Below are 25,477 nucleotides of genomic sequence, written 5' to 3' on the forward strand. Positions count from 1 at the left end.
CCTTCTCCCCCACTGACGTATTTTTCATAGAATCATTTAGGTTGGAAAAGACCCTTGAGATCATCGAGTCCAACCACAAACCTAACACTGCCAAGTCCACCACTAAACCATGTCCCTAAGTGCCATGTCTACACATCTTTTAGATACCTCCAGGGATGGTGACTCCACCACTTCCCTGGGCAGCCTGTTCCAATGCTTGACAAACCTTTCAGTGAAGAAATTTTTCCTAATATCCAATCTAAACCTCCCCATGCGCTTTTCTTAGCGCACTTCTCCCTTTCCAACTTTTTCTTTCTCCTATTACCTTCTGCACATACATTTGACATGATCTTACAATAACATCACACTGAATTGTGAGTCATAATAATAAGTCACAGAATTGCTGACACTAGCAGCTGAGCTCCCAAAAGCAAATATATGGTTACTGCCACATAAGGGTGTATGTTCTATAGTGAGAAACAAGCTACTAAGCAGACACCAGCAATGTACCTCTGTTAAAGAATTTTCACTGAGGTACTAAATATGAATTGAAGATTGACAATAATTAAAAAAAAAGGGCAAAAATAGTAAAAATTAATGAATAGTTCTCTCACCTGTTTCTATGCTAGACTCAAACAAGCTATAACAATAGTGGACTGTAAAACAAATAAGGAAATTAACTAAAGCCCTGTTTCTTAAATTACAAAACTACAAACAAGTTTTGTAACATCCCTGACTAAAAAAATTTCCATTACATGCATGTTTTTCAAATACGCTGCATCTTTTTCATCCCAGCCAGCACTTGGCTGCTTGATAGTGTGTCTTGTGAAGGAGTTATTACAGTTATAGATTTCTGCATTAGTTTTGGATCATCCCTGCTCTCCCTAATTCAGAAGTCAAGGCAGATGCAGAGAGATGGTATGAAGAATCCTACAGCCTGGTCAGAATACTCTAGGATCTAGCTGTTCTGCATCACAGCCACTGAAGATGCAGATACTCAGTCACAGTGTCTTCATTAACATAACTTCTAATAACAGTTCTTATGCCAAAAAACAAACCGCAAGTAAAACTTATTTTGACCTGAAAAGTTCTTTGCAAAGTATTTAAGTCTTCCATAGGAGGTCCCTGCCTGGGACATTTTCAACTCCTACAGCAAATTCTTTAGACATGTGCGTGCTAAGATTAGACATAAATTAAATGATACCTATGATGGTTTTGATCAGGATTTGTTACGATCCCTTGCTGTTTTTGTGGTCATTAGGATCACTTGACATAAATTTCTTAGTAGTAGTGAAGAAAGAGTTATACCTATGAGTTTGTCATAATCCACGCCCTTAGCATTTGATGTCTGCACAGTCCAGGGGTCCACAAAATCCTCATCCTCTTCTTTAGTTGTACCATTGTTTATTAATACAAGATCTCTTGGAGGCAAGCCTGCCTGATAATCTTGCCCTGTTGTTGTTTTATATGACAGTTTTAATGATAACAGCATCCTCACTGCTGCATCAATTTCATCCTGAATAAAGGAAAAAAAAGCTGTTTGACTTAACATACGTAAGATAGACAATTACATTAATGTCCCAACCCTTCAAAATCCTGCATCCATGCTTTAACTTGAATTGCATTATTCATAAACTCTAAACCTTTATTTACATATTTGCAGCATCACTACCAAAGGTAAAAGAAAAGCAAATAGCAGGTGACCATTTCCTAACCGGCAGAATTTAGAGCATCACCATTGCCAAGATATTTAAAGCACCTCTGTCTCACTTTTCAATTTCTGCCTGAGGAAAAAAAATGCTTGCCTGCTTTTCAGATGTGTAACATGCTTAACATTTTAAGCACAAATTTCTAAGATATATAAATATAATATAAATTATTATCCAATTTACTTTACAATGCTTTTAGTGGCTCATCTTAAAATAATTTATTCATTACAATTCATTGACAGACTTGAAGACAAACTAGAACAAAAAGTTCTTTACAACTTTCTTTGTTATCACCTTTTTAATACAAAGCTATTGTAACATCTCATGCAAGCAATAAATAGATCAACACTTTATTCGACTCCCAGTTTTCAAGGCTTACTCCCACAGGCAATACACTAAGAGAGCCCGTATTAAAACTGAGCTCTCTTTGCTGACATAGTGATGACAGAATAGGGAACTTGCAATTAATGGCAAATTACTAAATTAATTAAGGGAGATTAAGCAGGGACTGTCAGTACAGTTACGGGAAGACATATTTGCTAATGTGTACAATAATGCACGGAGAAAGAGATTTTAACAAAGAATCTAAAACCAGGGCAGAATACAAGTGATATAAATTTCACTTGAAAACCAAATACCTTGGATCCCACCACGTAGCACGGCAACTGGCTGAAGCAGACTTCTAGGCCTACGAGACTCTGTTCTTACTTCAGCAGTAACAACTTTGCTCTTGCTAGTGACTACCTTGCTCCAGGTATGTCCACAGTTCACAAAATGGACATAAATATTTTTTAACAAAATTTTTTTCTTACTACAATACAAAATAGATCTCAGAACAATCATATTCTCCAGCGCTCTTAAAGACAGACCTAACTTGAAAAAGTATGGGTTCAAATACCTTTGGTGCTTTTCCTGCTTTCAGTGCTCTGACTTTCTCTCCTTGTTCAGTTACTCTTTCAAACAGCTGAAGCGGACTCAGAGATTTCAAATCACAGCTTGGACTATCAGCCATTTTGCCAGACTGCAAAAGACCTGTTTATTTACAATTCAACGTCTTCCAATTCTTTGGCTTGTAGATTCAAAACAGCAGCAACAAGAAGGAGAACTGCAGGGCAAAAAATAGTGTGTTTTATTCTTTCATGTATATCTTGAAGATTAGATGAACAGAATAAGAATATAAAAACTATACTGACCCCATACCTAATTCTATTCATATCAGATTGATAAATGTGGAGACATTAACACAATGAGCTTCAGTTTCATACAGAAATGGACTGAGACTGACAAGAGTACCAAATAAATTGAGAGATCACTCTTAATGCTGTTTGTCTACATATTTAACACAAGAACACCTTTTCAAAGTCAAACTCCTGACAGAAGTAAAAGTAATTAAATATACGTACAATTCAGAGCATCTCAGAACAGCTGGTAGAGGTTATCTGATTCCTGATTAGTTATTATTTTTGTACTACTTGATACCCTGTCAAATTCTGAATGAGATTTTTATAACTATCATATGGAATTTTGTCTTAAGATATGTAATATAGTACTTCAGCCCAAAGAAAGATATACAAGAGAAAAGCCTAGTCATCTTCTTTATTGCTTTCCTTCAGAGGTTACAAAACACACTGATGATTAGTGAGAAACGCTGCTTTCTAAAGAACAATCAATCCGTGGGTAAGCAATAGGCCGTAAATTTAATGAACTGTTTGTTTCTCAGCAATACGTAGGAAAAATAACCCTCGGAGATAGCTTAAGATGATGAGATGGCCGAGAACAATAACACAGCAGTATTCCTATGTCCAACGTATACCTTCATCACTGGAGCTTCCTAGCACACAGCACGCCCGTGCTTCCACAAAAGGGCTTCTCTCCCAGGTTAACATCTATAATGTTGTATATATTAACAATAACATCATCTGAAAGCTTCTTAGCAGTCTATTAATTAACAGCAACCAAGACTTTGGAAAACTACAACTGCATAGTTTACAGTACACTAACACAGAAAGTACAGAAAGTTAAATAATGCTTTTAAATTGTTAAGTAAGCATACAGTTTCTGTTATCAAATGCATTAAAATAATTTTCACTCTACATCAGAAATATCTTGATCTTTGTCCCAACAGTTATAATCTAAAATGTTACAAATAAGATCTGCTGTGCTTAATTTTAATGAATACATTGAACAACTCTTAGTAATTTCCAAGACAGGAAACTCCTGTAACATGGATTGCATTGAATTAACTCATACTTTACTACATATGCCTCCCATGAAGGTGGCACAGCAATTCATGGTATCCCAGCAATTTCTTCCTCTAAGTTTTCTAAAATTACCTCATAAGTTGTCTTCAGATAATCTCTGATCTAAAAACAGAGTTTTATTTATGTCTAAGAAATCCGGTGAATCTGTTATCAACCTGCCATGAGTGAAAACTCATTTCAACTGCAAAGGCAGAATTCCTTATTTTAAGAAATCGTTATTTTCAAAAATTATGCATGCTCAGCAGCTCTCTGTACAAAATGATGAGGTCTTTAGAAGTACATATGCTCTGAATCATTTTTTTGTAAAGATTCAAGCATCATGCTGTTTAAATATTCAGAACTGAGGATAAACAAGCATTAACTTGATATGTGAAAAAAGTTTTAAAACCATTATGGTTCTGGTTATAGTGAGCTTGCCATATTTACATAGAAGAAAACAAGTGTTAAAAATGGGTAAGGAGGACACCATCTGTCAGAAAAACAACATGGTAAGTGAAACTGCAACTCTCTCGAATCCATTTGGGATGAACATACTGCAATAACAAGGTACACAGAGAAGCATATAGAGAATTATAAAAGAATTTCATAAAACATGAGGCTGTTAAAACAAGGTAACAGTACAGATCCTAATGAAAAAAATGAACTGAGAGAAAGGTAAATTTTCCATGAAAACTATCATTGCAACTTGGCCAGGGTTGTGAAGTGTTGCCTCACAATCTGACACAGTCGATTTATGCAATCACCCAAGCTATTGTACAGCTTTTTTTCTTGAGGAAAGCGATGTCATCTTAATTCATAAACTGATGCTTATTTTACATGCACTGTATTCAGATGTGATAGTGACAAACGCAATGCAAGTTGAAAGAGCAAATTAACTTCATACTGAGTTGCGAACACTGGTGTGTTGGAAACACAGCATTCACCCTAAGCATTCTCTGTCATGCCGTGCCCATGGCCATGAAGGAAGAACTCTGTGCCCATGTAAAGTCCTGCTGACTTGCAAAGGATTATGTCTCTCTGGAGAGACTCGCTGGCATATTATTGATCCATTGCTACACATGAAGCATGAATAGATTGAGTTTACAAGATACATATGTAACTGAAGAGAATCGTAAAAGCTATTAATAAAAAACCACATTCATTTCGCTCCCTTTTCCCAGAATTAAAAAAGAAGAAACAAAAGCAAATAATAGTTGCATTAGCCATTCAGCAGTATTTCAAAGCCTTCCTTCTACAAAATAATCAGCCTAATCACAACCTTGGTTATATTTACACAGTATATATTTAAACTGCCACTGTAAAAGAAAACTTAAGAAGGTTGCTTTGGTAACTTGCTGGTTACCAAAACATAACTATCATTAAGGCTTTGTTTGTCAAACAGCTGCAATATTCCCAGATTTCAGCTTCAGTTGAATACCCTGAGAAAGCCGAGAAGTGTATACATCCACTTGCTAATTTAATTCGCTCAGTCTATTAACAGTGATACCATACTTAGATTACATAATTGACTAAAATAAGACTGACTAATGTATTATCAGTAATACTTCAGTTTTTAACCTAATCTCGATCCCTTCAACTTTGATTATGTACAGTTTGACAGTGTTATTTTAAAGAGGTAATTTGAAGCACATCAAACAATTCTCTGATGTATTCCTACAATTTACTTACATTCTTTTATTTGGATACTAGTGTTTTCCTCTTTATCATGGGCACAAGATATTTAACTGGAAAAGAAAGTATATAGAGTAAATTTGTATTAGAAAATGTTTATGAAGATTAACACACATCCTTTCTGTAGGAATATGCCAGTTATATTTACTGGCTTCAAATTTTACAAAATAGAAAAAGGTAAACAAGAATTATTCTTTGGTGTAGAACAAATTGTGACTTAGTGTTTTAACTTAATTCCTGAACGTACATTCTTCCTGATAGATTGCCTCCATTCAGGAAGGCTGAAATGTCACAGCTGAGACTGAGCACACATCCTGGAGAGCACTATAACAGGAAGACTCTTCAAAAAGTTTGGAATATTGTGGATTTAAGCTGTGCAAAGAATCCCAAATGAAGGTGTATTTTCATTAAGAAGTAGCAAAAGTAATTTAGTCACTGCAACAAGAGATGAGGATATTATGATTATAGAATGCAAAAGATATTGACTGCTACCTAAAACTTATCTCTATTTACCTCAGAACTGTCCAGTTCCACAGTTGCTGGTGGAATTCAAGCCAGGAATTCAATAATATGGAACACAGGTCTTTATCTTTTGAAATTCATAAATGCAATTGTGAACCATTTAAAAGAAACTACTGGATATTCTGCATATTATCGTGACATTTCTTTTTGCTTTCTTATTGATATTATGAAAACTAACAGTCCCAGACACATTAGATACCATATGCAAACAGATTTGGAGGAAAAAAATGATACACGGGAACTTGAGAACGGACTACTAGGACATTTCGGACCAGAGTCTAAGATGAACTTAAAAGCCTCAGTTTCACAGCGTGAACTTGAAAGCCAAGAATTGTGTGCCTTTTCTATCTGCACAATGCATGGTAACTTGTAACGGCTACTGCTCCTGCGACTGTTTCAGAATATTAAATCGTCATGAGACAAAGCTCAAAAATAATCCTTGGCACAGGTATCAGAAAACAACTGTATTCTCCTCTCTTTCCAGTTGGATGACAATCACAGATCTATGATCATTTCACTGTTTGGTATCTGATCTGGTAAGTTAGAGACCTGAGAATCAAAGAACAGGGTTTCACATTACGTTAAGAGCTCTTTCGTGACAAACATTGCACGAAGGTACATCAAGACTTCCAAAGACAACAGTAATACAAAAGTCCCCCCAAAAATTTCATGAACGAATGAAAGAACGTGAATTTAAGTCTAACAGCACCTATGCTCCTGAAAACTGTTTTGCCTCCTGGAAATAAAACAAAAAATTAAAAGTGAAATTAAAGCAGGTAGTATGCACACAGATGTCGTGTGAAACACGCCTTGAGAAGTACTCCAACATAGGCTGCATTTTATAGTAGGCCCACCTTCCCAGTCATGGTAATCATCAATTTATGTATGAAAATACAATAACAGTGTGCAAGACGATTCCCTGAGATGATAATATGACCACTCTACCACTCTCATCTGAAGAAAGTCCAACACGAATCTTTACTATACTACAGCTGTTAAGAGCTAAGCTCTTGTGCGGGAACGGTCATGCAAAAAGTTAACCAGCAAGCTAACGTTTCTAACCCTGGAGCCCTGCAACACCTCCCTACCGCACGCATGCCCGGGCAGGGCAACGCCAGCTCTGCCCTCCCTGCGCTGGGCCGCATCTTCCAGCGGCCAGGACTCCCGCCCCCCCCCCCCCGTTTCCCAGGGAAAAGAGCTTTCTCTCCCGACGCGTTGGCGATGCAGCCACGGGGGCTGCGGCCCCGCACGGAGCGGAGGAAAAGCCCTCACGAGCACCGACGTCTCGCGGAGGGAGGGAGGGAGGGAGGGAGGAAATGTGGCCCGCAGAGACCCCCGCTCCCAGCGCCCCACACCGGCCACGGGGCAGCGATAACCGCCCAACGAGCCCCTCTCCCGCCCGCCGGGGCCTCTCACCGAGGCCCCATCCCCGTCCCTGCCCGCCCCGGCTGGCTCGGCTCTCCTCACCGCTCCTCTGTCACTGCCATTGCATCACCCCCCAACCGGCACGGCACTCACGGCTCCCGGCTGGGAAACGCATACCGCCGGAACTATTGTTCCCCCCTGCCCTCCCTCCACCTACAGACACCAGCCCAACGAAGCGCCCTCCACACTGCCCGCAGCGGTGGGAGAAGTGCTCCAGCGAGCTGCGGCCTGACCCTTGCCTTTCCCAACACGCCGTCCCTGCGGGAGGACGGTGACACAGGACACTGTTCGAGCGCCGCGCCTTGTTTCCACCCGGCGCGCTTTGAAAACCGGAGCCGCCGCGGGCCGGCTAGTGAGTTCCGGGCTGCGCTGCCGGCGGCGGCTGTGCGGCGCAGGTACCCGCGGGGCGGGGGCGGGCTCTGCGGGGGGAGAGCGGTAACGGCGGCGGCGCCGGGGTGGAGGCGGCCCCACGAGTGGCCTCGGTGCCCGGGGGGGGGTGGGGGGAGAGCGCGCGCGCGTGTGGGGAGCGGCAACGGCTCCGGTGCCGCCGGGGGAGGGGGGAAGGAAGCGGCCTCGGTGCCAGGGTCCTGCGGAGACGGCTCTCGGCGTCTGTGTGGTGCCTCTGCTGACGCTTACGGTCGCTTAGCGGGCGTGTGGTGCTGCGCGTGTCAAACCTGATGCTCTTTGGTTTAACGGGTACAGGTAAATCGGTCGCGTGAAAACGGGAGAGAAACAAAAGCTCCGTCAGTTTCCCTTAACGGGGAATGCCTAGTGCCGGCCTCGTGCCTAGTACGTTGTAAATCACATCGTTAATCAATTCACAGTCTAGTTACTGCGTGTTTCCAATGAAGCACACTGTGGGGTTTTTCCCTGCATTTTTCTGTAGTTAGGGCAGCATTAGAAACTTTGGGGTGGGGTTTCTTTGAAAACAGAAGTTGAAATGGGAAGTCTTAAGGTGACAGAGACGCTTTGTTTTTACAAAAATACTAAGGCTTATGGGTGACGTGTGTGATGGGATGGATTTATGCTGACCAAATGTAATGGGACAGTTTCTTTCCAATGTCCCATAGGAAACTTTTTTAGCCTGGTGTGTGCAAGGCACTGTCTTGCACTTACCTCTGAATCTCAGCTTCAATTTTTTTGTGTTAAAAGAAAGTAAAGTCACTTTGAAAGTCTAACCCAATCCACTTGTGTATCTTCATTTATAGCTTTCAGCCAGAGGTCAACGTCTTACTGTATTTGTTCTTTGAACATGATGCATTTTGGCTGGGGCCTGTTTTCAGCACTGCAATACAAATAGTGACCACTTGTTGCAATTACTGAAGCGCAGTCCTTTACAGTTACTATTTATTTGATAAAAGGTTTCAGTTTACTGCTAAAAACTTCAATTTACTGTTTTTGAATTGAATTGTTAGTTAAGTTTTCCTGAGACACCACTTAATTTCTTTCCTTGACGCTGTTTAAGTGAAATGCTGTTTTAATAAATGAAGCTGTATTATTAAAAAAAGAACTTTTCCTTGCTCTTAGTTGCTGTCACTTATAGCTGTCATAAGCTTCAGATAAAGACAAAATGCCCTCTAGAGGGAGATCTTGATGCTTTTATGTGCTAAAATGTTAGTCACCTTGTTCCAGTTAAATGTCTTGATCACTTGTCTTGGAAAGGATCTGTGATGATGAATATGTATGTCTTAACAGGAACCTGTCTTCCAGATCTGTGCTTGGAAATTTCGTTACAGAATACAGACCATAGCCTGTAATGTAATACTTCTGTAGGTTAAAAGAAACATGCTTGTTTTAATTCAGATAGATTTAATTCTGAAGTTAAATGAGTAATCTTTACAAGTTCCAGTGTAGTACTCCTGCAGTAGTAGTTGTAGGACCTACATTTGTGGCATCAATTCTGCAAATGTTTACGTAGATACCGACTTTCATACAGCATTCTCAGTTTAATCAAGACGCTTTTGGGGGCAGCTTCTTCACTGACCTAAACCAAGAATTTCAGCAGCTGATCTGAAAGTGTTGTGGGTTAAGTCACTTTAGCATGATGAGTGCTAACAGCTGGTCAAGGAAACAAAGCAGAAATAAAATGTCCCATTTAATCAATCTTAGCAATTGAAGGATAGCAGTACTTTTTCACTAGAAACAGCAGAGGTTGAAAGATTATTTTTGCAGACGCATCAATTGTTTGAATGTAGTCAACCCTATACTCCACATGCTCTGTCCAAATTTTGGAAGAAGCTTGGTGGGATTGTTATGGTGGTGAGTTATTCAGCATGTTACATATGCAGTCTCAGCATGAGATTCCTTTCTCACAGACACTTTGAAAAAGTGTTCCACAGTAAACAAGTGCTCTTATTTTTCTGTAAGTAAATGCAAACAGTGAATTCAGCGTAGCTTCTGGCATAAACCTGTTCTGTAAAACTAAAGGCTGTGTGGAACTTGCTCTGTGGATATAGCTGGAAAATTTCCTCATACTGCAGGACTGCTGAATGGGTCAAAAATGTATTTACTTTTTTAGTTGCCAGTTTAACCCCTTCATAGTTATTTCAAGTCATCTGTACTGTTAAGAAATAGGTATTGTTAGACTGACTCCAAAATAGTTGTAGTATTTGTATTCTTACAAATGTACATACCAAAACACTGCATAATTAATTACCCTCTTTTATGTGTGTGTGTGGGGGGAAGTGCTACTGCAAGTAAGGTTAAAGTGATTTGCAGTACTTATGTCACAAGTTTGTTTTCCGTTTCATGCTCATTTTCATTGTTTTGTGGTATGCAAATGCATCTCTGCAATGCATTAAAAATGTATGCAAAGTGTTTGGAGGCAAATGGTGTTGCATAATTGAATGTACAGATGTGTTATAATAGAGGAATAAATTCAATTAATAAACAGGAATAAAAGTTACGGATTTTTTTTTTTTTTTAAGAAAAGCATATTTATATCCTTAAGTTACTCAGATTGTAGACTCTGTAATAAATTGTGCTCTGAATAATCAATTCTTTATTGTAGATCATCATTTTGGAGGATTCCAGCACTGAGATTTCTGGAGTCTGCTGTGCCTAGACATAATGAGTTCATCACTGGTTGCTTATGATGATTCAGACTCTGAGGCAGAAGCTGAAAAGGCTGAAGTCCCCAATACTTCCAGCAGACAAAAAAGCCTTCCAAGTTCTTCTGTGGATCATGTTCAGTACTCTGCACCTGGTAGTTTGGGTACAAAATCTACATATGAAATGCAGCCTCCTGAGAACACTGACAGTTCTGGCACAGGCACTGTTTGTGAAGATCCCCCTGAGCATTATGCACAGAATAATAACACTGATTTGACATCTCCTTGTAGGAGAGCATACTCTGGCCATACTGCATTATGTATGTCCTACAAAAACTATGAACAGACATCAAGCTCTTCAACAAACTCTGGAAATGGCGTTTCCCAGAAGAGAACACATAAAGACAGTACTACTGCCATAAAAGGAATTAGACCATATATCCCTAAAAGATTGCGTCAAGACAATTCTAGTATGCCTGAAAGAAAAGAATCTGATCAGAGAGATAGCTCAGATTGTGATGTTAAGGTAGGCATATCAGGAGAGCAGACTTCGAGAAAGGTCTCTGAATTAATTAAGCCATATTTGGGATCCAAATATACATTAACTGAAGTCCCCAAAAGCTTAATATTTCCCATGTCTAAACACAGCGGCCCTGTTAATGAAATCCAGTGGTGTCCTGTACGAGAACAAAGTCACATGCTTCTCTCGGCTTCTATGGACAAAACAGTCAAGGTAATGTAAAACAAGATGCTTTGCAGACCAATCATCAAACTTAAAAATACTGTATTAAATAATGATCTTCTGGGAATAGCATCCTTGCTTGTGTGTGTTTAACAGTTCCAATGTATTCAGAATTCGAGGAGATGCTTTGAAGTACAAGACCCTATTATGAACTTGCAGCCTAATCCTTCACTATACCTACAGTCAGTTCCATTATTTTTGGAATGTGGATTTTTTTGTATTAGGTCAATGTTTTATATCTTAAGAATTTAGATTTCTACTAAGTCATTTCTCATAATCTGTATTAATGTTAGGTTTTCATTATTTCCTACTTTAATGTCACAACGGCCATAAGCGCTATGGTCTGGATACAGGTTCTGCCTTAAGTCCTTGAACAGCTGACTGCCAACACTGGAATAATATTTTGAGCAACTTTACCTTTCTGACAGGCCTAAGTGACTACTGCTGGAGGAGGTATGTCAGGTCACATGGATTTTTTTCACCTGAACTAGTGTGGCAGGTCTTGCATCCCAGAAAGGTGTCCTGTCATGATCTAAGGAGTGTTCCCACTGTGTTTCAAGGGTTAATTGCTCAATACTTATGTTATTTTCCTTCTAGCTTTAGTGAATTTGGCTTCAGTTCTTTGTTTGTTAATTTAGTCAGTCCAATGAGTCTTATTTTTTTTTAACAATGGGTAATAAAAATATTTTATGTGGATGCTTTCCCAGATGTAGGGCTAATGCCACCTCTGGGTTCAAATAATAGTCTTCTGCAGTGGGTTTACACAGGAACATAGTTTTGATAAGAGTGCACAGAAAGTGTCCTTTTTGGTGGAAAGCGTGCTTTACTGTATTTAACACGTATTTAACACAGCAGGTACAATTGTTTTAAAACTTGGTTCTAAAATTTAGGGCTTTAAGTAAATCTTACTAAGTAAAGAGGCAAGAACAACACCCTTTGTATCAGCATACTTCTAAAACCAAAGGAGAGGAGGGAACTTTAAAACTTAATTTGAATTCTGATTTCATGTAGGAGAAAATATTCTTAAATTCTCTTATTAAAATTGAGGTGTGTTGGGCGTGTTTGTTTTGGTTTTGTTTTTTTTTTAACTCTTTTGCTGTCTAATTTGTAGTGGAGAATTGAGTTTCATTTAGTTTGGCTTTTGTATGACTCTTCTTATCTTAGAATTTTGTTTTTTGTTCTTTCCTTTCCTCTTTCCCCAGTTTTGCCATGGGGCCCTGTGAAATATGTGCTGGCTTTGCATCTTTGAAGCAGCAATGTTCTTGAATCTTGGACAGAGTTTTTGCCTTTTTCTCCTAATGTCTGTTAAAGCACTGGTGCTCACAGAAGAGAAAACCCCAGATCTATAGCATGAATAAAATGTACTCCTCTCAGTTGCTTATCTTTTATTCTCTTAAGTTATAATAACTTCACTGGTTCTGTAGTCAGCATAACCTATCACACCATCAAAGTCTGAATACTTTGAACTGTGGGTAGTTCCTCCTTCATCTTCTTTCCCAAGCTTTTTCTACATCTTTGTCTTAAAGATTAAATGGAGGAAAAAAGTACCTTTGTTTTTCTTTGCAAGTGTTCTTTAATATATTGAATAAGTTAAGTCTTGGCTGCTACTTGAAGAACAGATGTAGAAGGAAAAGACTAAGGTATGCAAAAAGTGCTGATGGATGTTCTTGGTAAGCAGCAATTTAAATTTGGATTGTACAAAACTATATGCACCTCTGACTTCAATATGTCTGAATTTGACTTTTTGTCTTAAACTGTCACACCATATACTCAATGTTCGTTTACTATCCCAGAGCCCCATTTTACTGATGAGTGAAACTATGGATGTGTTAAATTTGGTAAAACAATCTAAAATAAAAGTTGTTCTTGCAATGTAAAATTATTAAAAAATGGAAATAATAGCCTGTCTGTTTTGCCTTCTAAGCAGAAAGAAAGATAGCTTTCTTTTCTAAAGCAGTGTTACCACCCCTGATTGGAAGCAATCTTTAACAATAAAGCTGGCTTTTGAAGAAACCTTATTGCTTTCGGTGCCCCAAACCGTGAAAATTCAATGTAAATAGAGTATGTTAATGTTGGCAACACTTCAGAGCATGCGAGTCTAAAACGTTAATAAAGTAGTAATATAACTGTTACAAAGTATATTAAAACAGACTTCTGTATTTTGGAAGGTAGCCTGTAGAGAAATGCCTGTGAATGCTTCCTGCTGTTATTTCTTAATGAAAGTGAAGCCTGTGACGGTATGAGCAGTAGCATCTTTAGTTTGCACCTTTACACAAGTACCTTTCAGGCCAGTAGAGGGCACGGTTAGATTAACTATCGACTTGATGTTATGAAACTAATTTCACTAACTTTCTAGGGTCACGAGCCCATAAATCTCTAATTACTATGACAGCGGTAGTTTATCTTCTGGGGATTTTTTGGCTGTCTACTGTTGCCTGAAGTTCTCCATTTTCTGGTGTAAGCATAAAACAATTGATTGAAAGTGCAGATGTACTTTTTTTTTTTCCCCCCTGATTCTGTACCTTCCCACGGTTTACTTTTTTTGTTGTTTTCTTCCAAAAACACCTGCTTGGAATTGCTAGTTTAAATTCAGGCAGTGGAAGCATGTTCTCTTTCCCTTTAATGGGAATATGCAGGCACTCAGGATGTTTGCACTATTTACTTTGAACATCTGATTCAGATAAAACTCAAAGCACAGTTAGAAGCCTAAAATCCCTGTATGATCACAGAGAGTAGGCAATCTAGAGCCTCAAAACTCTGTACTTTCAGTTAGTCATATGAATAACTGTGACTGAATATTTTTATGTGTAAATATCTTGCATTCAGTCCTTACATTCAGCCTATGCATTAAGACATTTATCTTTTGAAGAGTCTAGTATTAGTGGAGATTTCTCAGAACTGAGAGTTCTGTCTAAGCAGATCTGACTGACTGTGGTAGTTTACGTTGTGCTTAAATCAAAAGATCTATAGTTGTATGCAATTTTTGTAGTATTTAGCCAAACAGTTTTGCATCTTTTACCTGTTCTTATGTGCTTAAATATTTTCCTCTCAAATTTTTCCTCACGAACTAAGAATTTCCCTTTCTGGGAAGGGATTTTCTTTTTTTTTTGCATGGAGAAGGAAGAAATACTTGGTTTAGTTATCTTCATTTAGTGACCTTAATTTCTTTATTCCCATCTAAATGACTATGACTAAATCGTCCATATCACACAGGGATATATCTAAAATGTGTATATATAGAACTGATTATGTGGTTTCTTACTTTTTAGGTGTGTGTATGTATCCTGTTTAAATCAGGGGAAAAGAACAGTCTTCCTTTTATGTTCTCCCAGATTAACCAACGTGCACTTTACCATCTTCTTTATGGATCAGTGTGAGTCATATTAAAATGTTTGCAAAAAATGAGTAGATGTTTTCAGTTTGTGTTGCCTGAAGAACAGCCTAGTGTCAGGAAAGATTATCTGAAGCAGTTTGTACAAATATCTTGCATGTTTAGGAAGGAATGCACCATCCCAGAGGATTTAATCTTTTTCATTAAAAGTATTTGCTCTTTATTTTTTTGTATATGGCTGCATTTAAAAAAAACCAAACAGTTATCAAGTGGTACACTTGAAAAAAATCAGTTATCAGCTCAGGGGTGTAATTCTCTAGAGTAACACTTCTACCAGCAGATGGGGCTCCTCAGCATCTTAGAAAGGGATGGTAACTCAACTGTGCCTCTAAAGACTGGAAGACTTTAACGTTTGCCTCCATGTTTTGCGTTGAAAGACCAGAATAAAGTTTATATGTGTTGCAAAACGTATAAGAAAACTTCATAGAGACCTGAAAGTAAGATAGAACCTCATATGGGAAGTGATACATATTGCAGGTTAATTACCAACAGTTCTTCAAATCTGGAGCATTAATAGAAGAATATTTCATGCTACATTTTAAATTTGTAAGGAATGGGGGGGGGCGGGGCGGGGCAGGAGGGAAGCTTAGATTTAGGCTTAGGCAAGTCTTTTACCCTCTATTTTCTTAGGATTTTGAGCTTTGAAAGGGGAAGCTGATAGTACTTCCAGCCTAGGTAGCTGGAGAAAGGGGCGGGAAACCTGATTCAAGTACTGTTGGGAGCTCTTACTGTGGCAGTGCTGCTCTTCACTACTACATTCTAACTGTATTATCAGTGGCTTAAGTATGTATTTTAAGGATTGTTAAACATGATTGTCTGGACTGATTAAATTTGTTTTCTTTGGATAACACTTCTTCTCTACCTTCTGTTTGAATAGCTGCTGCCATTTTTGGTTTTGACTACTTAAACACCGAAATAGTGTTTGTGATTTTAATATCTCATCTAGTATATTTTGCATAGATTTTGAGACTCAGCACCATTATTAAAGGTGCCTTGTTTCTGTAGTGTGGATATTCAACACTTTCTGAACATCAGAGCTTGTTTAGGTACTTCTGGTTTGGAACCCCAAATACAGAATCCAAAATCACAGGTTACCATTGAATACAGCTGTTTACCTTAGGTAGCAGGGTAGATAAAAGGTTATCTCTTGAAAGACATGTTTACCAATTGCAGAAACCACTATACATACAGCATTCACATTGTTAGTGTCTTTTATTTGGAATTGCATAGAGCCACAGAGTTGTAAACATTTTCACTAGTTACTTATGCTGGACTTAGCTTTTTAACAATTGTTCATAACTTCAAGCCTCCCATACCATTATTCTGTATTTCCTATTTTGTCTTAAAATTAACTCAAGGTAAGGTCTTTATATAATCATCTGTAAACTTTTAATTCTGTGTTCCTGGTTTTCTATTTAGAGCATCACAGCAGGTATTCTATTTGTTGCAAAGTACTTCTTAATTTTCAGCACTTTCACCCTCCGTTGATGAACAGGATCAAGGAAGAAAAGTACTGTGATTCTTCAGTATGCAAAATGTTTATTAATAGCACTTTGATGGGATGACTTGTATTGTAACACATTGTTGGAAGTTTTTCTTAAGCATTTTGTTCCCTACTTGCCTAGTTGAACTGTATCTCCATTTAGTCACAGCTGAATCTATACAAGGAAAGTAGAAGTTTTAAATTTAGTTTAATAATGTCAGCCTGTTGAACAGAGGTGTTGCCTACTTCTCATGATTAAGAACACAAGAACAGCCATACTGGTTCAAACCAAGGCTCTGTCTAGTCCAGTGGTCAGTCTCTAGTAGGGTCCATAAGTAGATGCCTAGAGCAAAAGAACAAGTCAAAGGTTTATGTGCCTAAGTCCTTCTGGTCTCTGCTTGTTTGCAAGTCAGGGGGTTTCTGAGCTCCAAAGTAGTTCATCTTTGTAACTTGCTACCTCAAGAGATCTCTTCCAGATACTTCTCCAGTCTTACGATCTCGTGATCGTTAGATCTAGAGTGGTATATTACTCATACTGGTCAAATTTAATGTACAGATTTTGCTTCCTAGAGTGTATCAAGTACTACAAGAAATACCATTTTTATTCATATTTTCAAAACCTTTTATTCTTTTGTGGTTGTGTGTTCATTAGGAGAAAGATAGCATAGTAGTATATTCCAGGAATTTGTTATTCTTGATCCTGTTGTATCGGACTGAAAGCGATGGAACATGATAGCCTCCATTCATCTGTATAATGTGTGTAGCACTGATGGTAGCAATACAGATTTCCTAGATACTGCCGTTACCCTGCCTCAGAGTAACAAACTCTAACGTTCCTGTTTTCAACCATTCTGCACACAATTCACTTGAAATAGGCAGTGTTTCTTGTTGTTCTGTCACATGCATGTCTGTTTATGAAGGAATGAATTTAAGCTGCCAGCATATTTCCTATGAACTCATGTGTAGCCATCAGATGACTAGAGCCCTGTCACTGCTAAGCTAGATTCAAACTATTCACTAAGCAGTATTAGGTATCGTGCTGCTAATACCCCAGGTATTGCAATTTTTAGATTCATTTTTAAAATCTAATTGTGGCAATGCTCCTTTAACTGTAGCTGATGCATAAGATGAGAATTGTGGAGTCATCCTATTTAATACATATATTCGACTTTAATTGAAACGGTTTAAAAAAACTCTCTCTGGTACACTTTTAATACTTTTTTAAAATAACAAGAAGTTCTCCCCATTATCTTGGAAGTGGCAAGGAAACGCTCATATTCTGGAGATTGTGTGCTGCTTACCTAGACGTGTGAAAAAAGCATTGTCGTTTTCTCATTGAAGAGGCTATTGTTGAAGAAGCTACTACATAGGCTATTCTGAAATACTGAAGCTGGCTTTTCTTTATGATGGCTTGTTCTGACTTTCTTCCCTTGTCTATTTAGAACAATGTGTATTTTTTCCAAGGACTTTAAGCTTGCTGATTATTAAGATGGAAGTACACTTATTATTTGATAGATATATGCATAGTAATACCAGTTTCCTGAGTGCTGAAAGGGCTTTGTATACCTTGATCTTTTTCTAACAAAATTATTTCATACACTTCAATGAAAAGTATTCTCCATAATGCTTATTTTGTAAGAAAAGGAATATCATGTGGGAAGGAATGTGCTTGACCATCAATGAAAGCTTCTGACTGTGCTTATGCCTAGATGATAATACAGGTCAGGATGTAATAGCTAGCTCTCACACAATTGTTCTGCAAAAGCCATTAATGCAAGTCAGCAAGGTGGTGGATTTTGGTCTCTTCATCCCAAAGGTATGTGTGGGTAAGGGTTGTTCCACATTTGGTATGTTAATACCTAGATTTATTTAGAGATCACTGTTACATAGAGATGTATTTTTTTAAATTATTTTCTTGTTTCCAGCAATGCTGTTGTCAAGGAAACAGAAATCCTTGTAATGCCTTTGTTCACTTTCTCAGAATCCAGAGCTGGAGATGACTTGTCTAATTTTTATTATGTTCTTAGTAGTTGACACACTCTTGTGCCTCAAAGGATTTTTTTCAAAGGAGTATGTTTCTTTGAGTATAAATAGCACCATTCTGATCTCTATGCTGTTTGATAGACCGTGTTTTCTTTCCTTCTTCACTAACAAGAACTAAATTCAGTGCTGCTTTGGATTAGAATTTATCTTAACACTTGTGTGAAAACTGACATTTAAAAAAAAAGGGGGCAAAAATGCAGTGAACCTCTCAGCTTCTGGGTTAGGTTTTCAGTTCTGTAAAGGCATTAGTTTTTCTTTACACTTTGAAATGTCTCCTGAATTAGGATCTCCTTAAAGAATACTAGAGTAGTACCCTAAGTAGTCTTGCAAAGCATTTTTGACTGCTTTATGGCCATGTTAGAGGATGTGGCTATGGGGGAGAAGAGCGGGAGAAGATGGATATTTCATGGCACAGCTAATATGCTTGTGTTTCCCCCCAAAATTGGGAATTATTTAAAGAAAAATTCAGAAAATAAAGTTCTTCCAAGAGCAGTAGAGTTAATGGAGACTGGCTGTCTCTTGAGGCTGGCTGGCTGTAGATCCTCTTCAATTTCTCTCTCCCTCTGGGCTTCTGCAGTGTCTTTCCCTTTTATTCAGCTGCTTATCTTGATTAAGTCTTGAGGGAAACATACCGAGACCTCTGTGAAATTTGGTTGACATTGACCAATAGGTGCAAAGTGGCCACAGGTGAGATGCATGGGGGACATGGCTGTTGTGACAGTGTTATTTCACAAATCTTTTTTTCTGCAGAAATCCAAAAGGATGGAGAGTGACTTTTGCATATCCTTAAATCCTTGGGCCCCTCACTACAAGAAGGACATTGAGGTGCTGGAGTGTGTCCAGAGAAGGGCAACGAGGCTGGTGAAGGGTCTGGAGAACAAGTCTTCTGAGGAGCGGCTGAGGGAACTGGGGTTGTTTAGCCTGGAGAAAAGGAGGCTGAGGGGAGACCTCATCGCTCTCTACAACTCCCTGAAAGGAGGTTGTAGCGAGGTGGGTGTTGGTCTCTTCTCCCAAGTAACTAGCGATAGGACAAGAGGAAATGGCCTCAAGTTGCGCCAGGGGAGGTTTAGATTGGACAGGAGGAAAAATTTCTTTCCTGAAAGAGTGGTTAAACATTGGAAGAGGCTGCCCAGGGAAGTGGTGGAGTCCCCATCCCTGGAGGTATTTAAAAGTCGTGTAGATGAGGCGCTTAGGGACATGGTTTAGTGGGCATGGTGGTGTTGGGTCGATGGTTGGACTTGATGATCTTAGAGGTCTTTTCCAACCTTAATGATTCTATTCTATAAAAATGATGTGGAAGAAAGGATTCTGTTTCCTCATGTTACCTAAAAAGAGTTTTGGTTACTTGTGTCATTACTTACAGAAATATCAAGAATATTAAGTGTTTATCTGACTTTTTTCTTAGAAACCCACCTGTCCTGGATGGCTGAGATCGGCAGTTCCTTTCTACTGAGAACTCTTCCAGCTGTTTACTAAGTGTCTCTGAAGTAGCCTGTAGCAGAGAAATAAGCAACCTTGTCCTCCCCCCAGCATAGCCAGCCTACTAGGGAAGAAAGTCAGGGCTAGAGATGTCAATGAAGTAGTGTCTCTAATGAAGCTTAACCGATAATGTCATAAATTAAGCCCTTTAATTATGTATAGGATCTCTGTGGGCAGCTGTTGTGCAGTCTAACGTCAGAATGTCACTTGAGATGGGAAAAATGTATGGTGGTGTTATCTCCCTTCTGGATGCTTCAGTAAGATTGCTTGTGGAAAAAGTCAAGATTTTGGTGCTTGGAAAAAATTGAGCTAGAGTAGTTTTAAGTTCTTAAGTGACTGTAATACAGTATGGGAGTATCTCAATTTTAAAAACAGGTGAGAAATTCTGAATATTTTTGCTGTTTAAAAATATAAATAACACCAGTGTAACTTTGCTTCTTTTCTAGAAGTCTAGCTTTATAGATGCATCTCACATACTGCTATATATATATATATATCGGGGGGGGTTTTTTAAATCTGCTAACAAAGCTACCAAGCATCTTATGACTTTGATTCCTTACCTCTCTTGGTCTGTCAATGTTGTCAAGGAAACAAATTTTTGAGAAGCTTTGCTCTGCTTTTTCAGGTTCTATAGAGAGATTACTTGTGTAGGATTTATCCAGCATCAGGAGTAGAAACAATTTGCCTGAAGTTTCTATTCTTTTCAGTATGTTCATGTCCTTGCTTTTTTAAAGCAGATTTTATTTTTAGCATGTGTGAAATAGCTGCATCTTTAAGGTCATAATATCAGTGAATGTTCCAAAGATTATTGACGCTTGAACTTTAGGTGAAGCCTGACAGAAAGAACTTTAATGACATTTTGCTATATATTTGTGCTATAAAGACAACTGTTAGTTATAGATTCCCTTTAAATTAAAGGGGAAACAAATGGTAAAAAAACCCTTGTTCTTTAGAGAAGTTGCTTCACTACTATGGAACTAATGACTTACTGTCCTTTATCATACATATCATGTTTCATTGCAGTTATCCTCCCTCTTCAAAGAAAAAGCATTTTGTGGCTAGTCTGGAACTGCGTTTGATTTGTCTTCCAGTATGTACGTGCTGGCTGACCAGCTGGTTAGGATATTATGACTGAGCTTTACCATCAATGTGCTTATGAAGGCTGCTTATTTATTTATTTTTTAATTTAAATAAAACTGCTGATTTTCTTCTAGGACACATCTAAAAATGTAGTTATAGAAACTTTTACCTTTTTCAGATGTTTGAGTTGGTTAATGGATTAAAGATGTTGGGCATGACAGGTAGTAACTGCACATGCTTCCATGTTGTGCATGTGCCAACTGTGTAACACCTCGCTTTCTGAAGTCAGATTTTGGAATTCGTCCTGTTGTCTAGTCGTCTTGCCTTTCTCCAGATTATAATTTCCTCATTAAAAGAATTTTTCTCATTCTGAACATTATGACTAGTGGCTGGAATTGTATATTGTTATATACTGAGGAAGGGACACAGCTGGTTTTCTATGGAAAGGATGGCTGTTAGGGATGCAGGTGGTTAGGGATGACATAGTCATTATAAACATGTTAAAGCTTGGCACTTTGCCAAGGTATGTTAAAGCTAGCACTATGTTAACAATGCAAAAGAAATTAATTAGGTAGTTCAATCTTACTCTGCTTGCTAGTGTTGAGATAGTACTAGTTATGAATGTCCTCGTTGCCAGCGAAACACATAGCTGCTTGACATAATTAATAGTTTATGTTCATAATTAAATACCTAGTTTTGCTCATGTTTAAGACTGGGTTATGTCACTGACATCAGTGGGTTTAGGATTGCATCTATATTTTCCATAGCCTAGAATTTTTCATCTTTTGTTTTTTCTGCAGTTATTAACATTCTCAATAGCCTCGGGAATAATAAACAATTTATTGTTTAGTTGAAAGAATAAAGAGTTGTAAAGAAAATGTTACTTGCCCAGGCTCACCGATAAATGAGTGCAGGATTTATCAAAGCTCAGGTTTTCAGATAGCTGTTCTAAATCATTAACTGTATACTGCCCCTCATAGTTAGATATTACTTCAAATCAGTGTGGGCAATAAGGCTGCAATAACAACTTCTTAAAATAAGAAAGCCACCTGGTTAATGTTGGGGATGGGACAGAATTTGTCCGTAAATTTGGATTAGGTTATTTCTTACAGGTAGAAATTTGTCCTTAAGTACAACTGTTTACCTTTATTTTTAGAACTGTTGTAGCAATGTGTTACTCTGTGCTATTGCACAAATGCTGCCAATCGTGCACCTGCTTACGGTGTATCTGGCTGTGTTGTGCTGTAGAACAGCTGCCACTCATCCGATGGTTGGGTCAGCAGAGTTTGTCCATAGCTGTTGTCCCTGCTGTGTCAAGTTCTCCCAGTGGATAATGTGCAAGAATGAGACAGCTTAAATTGCTCCTTTTAATTTGTTGTGTTTGTGCTTATTTGTTTTATTGACTGTATGAATAGAAGAGATGGTTATCTGGTTTTATAGATGTACACATATCAATATAAAGCTGTAAAGCATGTGAGTGGCCTTAGTGGATTCGCAATTTTATATTAAAAAAGTATGATAGTATTGACGTACAGTACGAATAGATACGTTTTGAATTTTGATAGCCACTGTTTAACTGAAGCTTAAGGGGGGGGGGGGGAACCCAAGTTAAGAGTTGGTCAGTGTTGGTTTTCTCCCTCCTTTTTTCAGAAATAAGTCATAGGTCAACAGCAAATAGATACAGTGTTTCAGAAGGTGGGGCGTACAGTTGCTAAGACTGTACTTATGTTCTGAATAGAACAGTGTTTCTTACTCTAGTAGTGGATGTCAAAATCTGTGGGATGCAAGAATCCGTGGGATACGTTTTTGTGAACGTATCTATGCAGTCCTTAGTTACCTGTAGGAATTGAGGACACTTACCACAATTTGCCTCCGAAGTGCTGTGATTCTGAAATTGAGGCGTTTAACGCTTATGAGGAATCCCCACTTTTAGTAGAGCATAAGTGTATGTGACTTGGGAAGTGATTGATGCTAATGAGTATGATACATAGAGGTGAAGGGAAAATCAGATTATTTAATAAATGGCTATAGTAATTTAGCTAATTATCTCCTGGGGAGTTGTAATACGTTTGAAGTTCTTCTACTTTGCCTACTGGTAAGATATTGATTGCTTAAGTGTTTTCTGGGCACGAATACTAACTACTAGTAACCACTACTGTGATTGTGCTTTTAGGTGTTCTGAACACGTTTATGTCATCCTTAAAACACTACTATTACACTGTGAAGTTGATGAGAAACTGCCAAATTTATGCCATATTATTCTTCTCCCATATAGGTTCAGCAGTAGAAAATTTAGTGTTTTTAAAGTAATTCTTAATAGCTACCTGTCATTATATATTGGTTTCTCTTGAACTACTTGAATACATGCCTCAAACTGCTTTGCTTTAACCATGTCATCCCAAATATGCCTAATACTGTGTATAAAGTAGCTAATTTACCTGAAGTAAATTTTTGTGTATTCTTTTTCTCAAGCCAAAATTTTAGTATATGTAGTATACAACTGGGGTGGGGATTTAAGTATCTCTGCCATACTTGGCTTCGCCTTCTGCTAAAATAATTCCGACTTTTCATATTGTACAACAAACCATAGCTTAAATCACGAACTGATTTATAAGTATATTGTAACTTCTTTTCATTTCTTCATTTTCCAGGAACTTACCATTTGAGGCACATCCACAGGGTTAGCCATATTACAGTGATTAGTCACAAAACACTTAAAGGTTAACTGCAAAATAGGTGGGAATTCTTCCCTTTAGTTTGGTGTGTGGGAAGTTACTTCTCTTGCACTGTCTGCCCAGCATGAATGTACAATTGCTATTTTGTAGGTACAAAAAAACCTAGTCACGCTCATAACTTTTAGCTGGCTGAAAATGTGATCTGTATGAGCATCTTCCTTAGAGTCAATGGTTTATGGAGAATTTGTGATTAGCTTTAGGCGTGATTATCCCAGAATCTTTCTGCACAATAAAGAACACACTATGTTAAAAGATGGCAATCGATGGCAGAAATACTTTGCTGTTGAGAAGGACAGAGTCGCTGGTAACTGATGATTTTAAGTATCCTTTACTGGATATACATGCTTGTTTACAAATTGCCTTTTTGTGAGCTTTGCTTGTAATGTAAAGGTTGCCTGACTTCAGAGTAAAAAATATTTTTTTTGTTATAGGTGGTTCTCTTTTTTTCTTTTTCTTTTTTCTTTTTTTCCTTCCCTTGGCAGCTTGCCTTATTATTCAGCATTTGGTAAGCATACTTCTTTTGCAAATAGTGGGAATTAGCTAAAAAAGATTGATTGGTACAGATGACTAAAATACCAGATGAAGTCTCTGATAGTATGAATCTTACTTTTTGGTCTCATTTGCCTCAACTGTTCTTGTAACTCTTATTGGATATTTTGGCTGAGAATTTCTGATGTTTCATTTGGACTGCCTAATACATAGGGTGTTAAATTCTAGGCTCCTTTAGTACAAATCTCTGCAGTAATTCAGAGAATACTTAATTTGGATTTTAAAATGGTTTGAGAAAATAGCACGTGTAATCTACATGTTGGGTTATGATGTATGTGGTCTAATACCATCGTACTATCTCTGTAGAGCAGATGAATTCTATTGAAAAACATGTTTTAAAATGTTGCTTTCCTTGTAGTTTGCTGTAAATTCAGTGATGAGCATCTGAAACATACACATTTATTCCCCTGAAATGTCAAAAAGCATTAGCTTGTCATACTTTCACAGAAATAAAATAGGAGAACAATACTAACAACATAGTTTTGCTTCTTGTTTATTCCTTCTATTCCCTGGTTGTATTGTTCTAAAAAGCAGTATCCCTTGGAGTGTGCCCAGCTGCTCTTGGGGGGGTTAAAATCTGCAGTAGTTTTGAGGACGTGTACCATGGCAGTTGGCCTTCAACCTGGCTTGCTTTAGGCTAACCGTTTACATTCGGTAATGTTAGTGTAATGTAACCTCCCACTGCCCGTTTTATTCTGCTGACCACTTTCTATGGGAACAGAAGTAGTTCTCATTAAACTTTCCAAAAGTGACTGTTACTGAATTTTGACTGTAAGAAAGTGTTTCAACAGTATTTTTTGTGTTCTTACACAGAATAAAGAGAGGGACAAGAAAGTTTTATACTAAGTTTTAGTCCTCCGCTGTGTTTCTTTTTTTGGATAAGGCTGAGTAGGTTGTTTTTTTCTAAAAACAAGCCTTGAGCACTTGTTGGAGAACGATAGTTGTGATTTTATTGATTAGTTTGGTTGAAGATCACTTTTACCTGAACTTGTGTCTTTAGTAGGAGTACAGCAACGTGGTCTTAATTCTCGCTGTTGTTCATCTCCAGAGACTTTATAAACACTTTTTTTTTTCTTGCTTTCTCAGTCCGTTTACAGCTTAAGAAAACAGATACTGGGGAAGGTGGGTAACATGTAGATCTCTTGAGGAAGTTCTTTCCAAACCTGGAACCGGGAGTCTGAGATGTGTGCACTGTTTGGGGTCAGGTACTGTCCTTTCACTGATGAGATAAGGACCAATGCTTTCTTGGAGGATGACATCCTTCTGAGCAAAGTCCAGCTGGCTGCTGTTATAAGCAGGGTACAGACTCGAGGGTTAATGACCTGCAGCATGGAGTGCCTCATACCTTTCTCTGTTCT

At 38.1% G+C, this 25,477-nt stretch overlaps 2 protein-coding genes across 6 annotated transcripts in view; one reads left to right on the plus strand and one right to left on the minus strand.

The window, feature by feature from the left end:
* WARS1 (tryptophanyl-tRNA synthetase 1) overlaps positions 1–7,658 on the minus strand; it is a 30,474-nt gene extending 22,816 nt beyond the window's left edge. Inside the window, exons 1-5 of one of the 4 annotated variants that reach the window (XM_076345466.1) lie at positions 7,610–7,624; positions 6,134–6,209; positions 5,618–5,673; positions 2,587–2,793; positions 1,288–1,495 (exon numbers count right to left, since the gene is read on the minus strand). In XM_076345466.1, the coding sequence (XP_076201581.1) occupies positions 1,288–1,495; positions 2,587–2,700 (322 nt within the window). In that variant the 5' untranslated portion in view covers positions 2,701–2,793; positions 5,618–5,673; positions 6,134–6,209; positions 7,610–7,624. Of the gene's footprint in view, positions 1–1,287; positions 1,496–2,586; positions 2,794–5,617; positions 5,674–6,133; positions 6,210–7,558; positions 7,578–7,609 lie in introns of those variants that run through there. The other 3 variants (XM_076345465.1, XM_076345464.1, XM_076345467.1) reach the window with 3 other exon arrangements.
* Positions 7,659–7,944: 286 nt separating this feature from the next.
* WDR25 (WD repeat domain 25) overlaps positions 7,945–25,477 on the plus strand; it is a 77,498-nt gene continuing 59,965 nt past the window's right edge. For both annotated transcript variants that reach the window (XM_076345462.1, XM_076345463.1), the window contains exons 1-2: positions 7,945–7,962; positions 10,578–11,350. In XM_076345462.1, the coding sequence (XP_076201577.1) occupies positions 10,637–11,350 (714 nt within the window). In that variant the 5' untranslated portion in view covers positions 7,945–7,962; positions 10,578–10,636. The remainder of the gene's footprint in view (positions 7,963–10,577; positions 11,351–25,477) is intronic.

The sequence above is a fragment of the Aptenodytes patagonicus genome, chromosome 7 (assembly GCF_965638725.1).
Source record: "Aptenodytes patagonicus chromosome 7, bAptPat1.pri.cur, whole genome shotgun sequence".
NCBI lineage: Eukaryota > Metazoa > Chordata > Aves > Sphenisciformes > Spheniscidae > Aptenodytes > Aptenodytes patagonicus.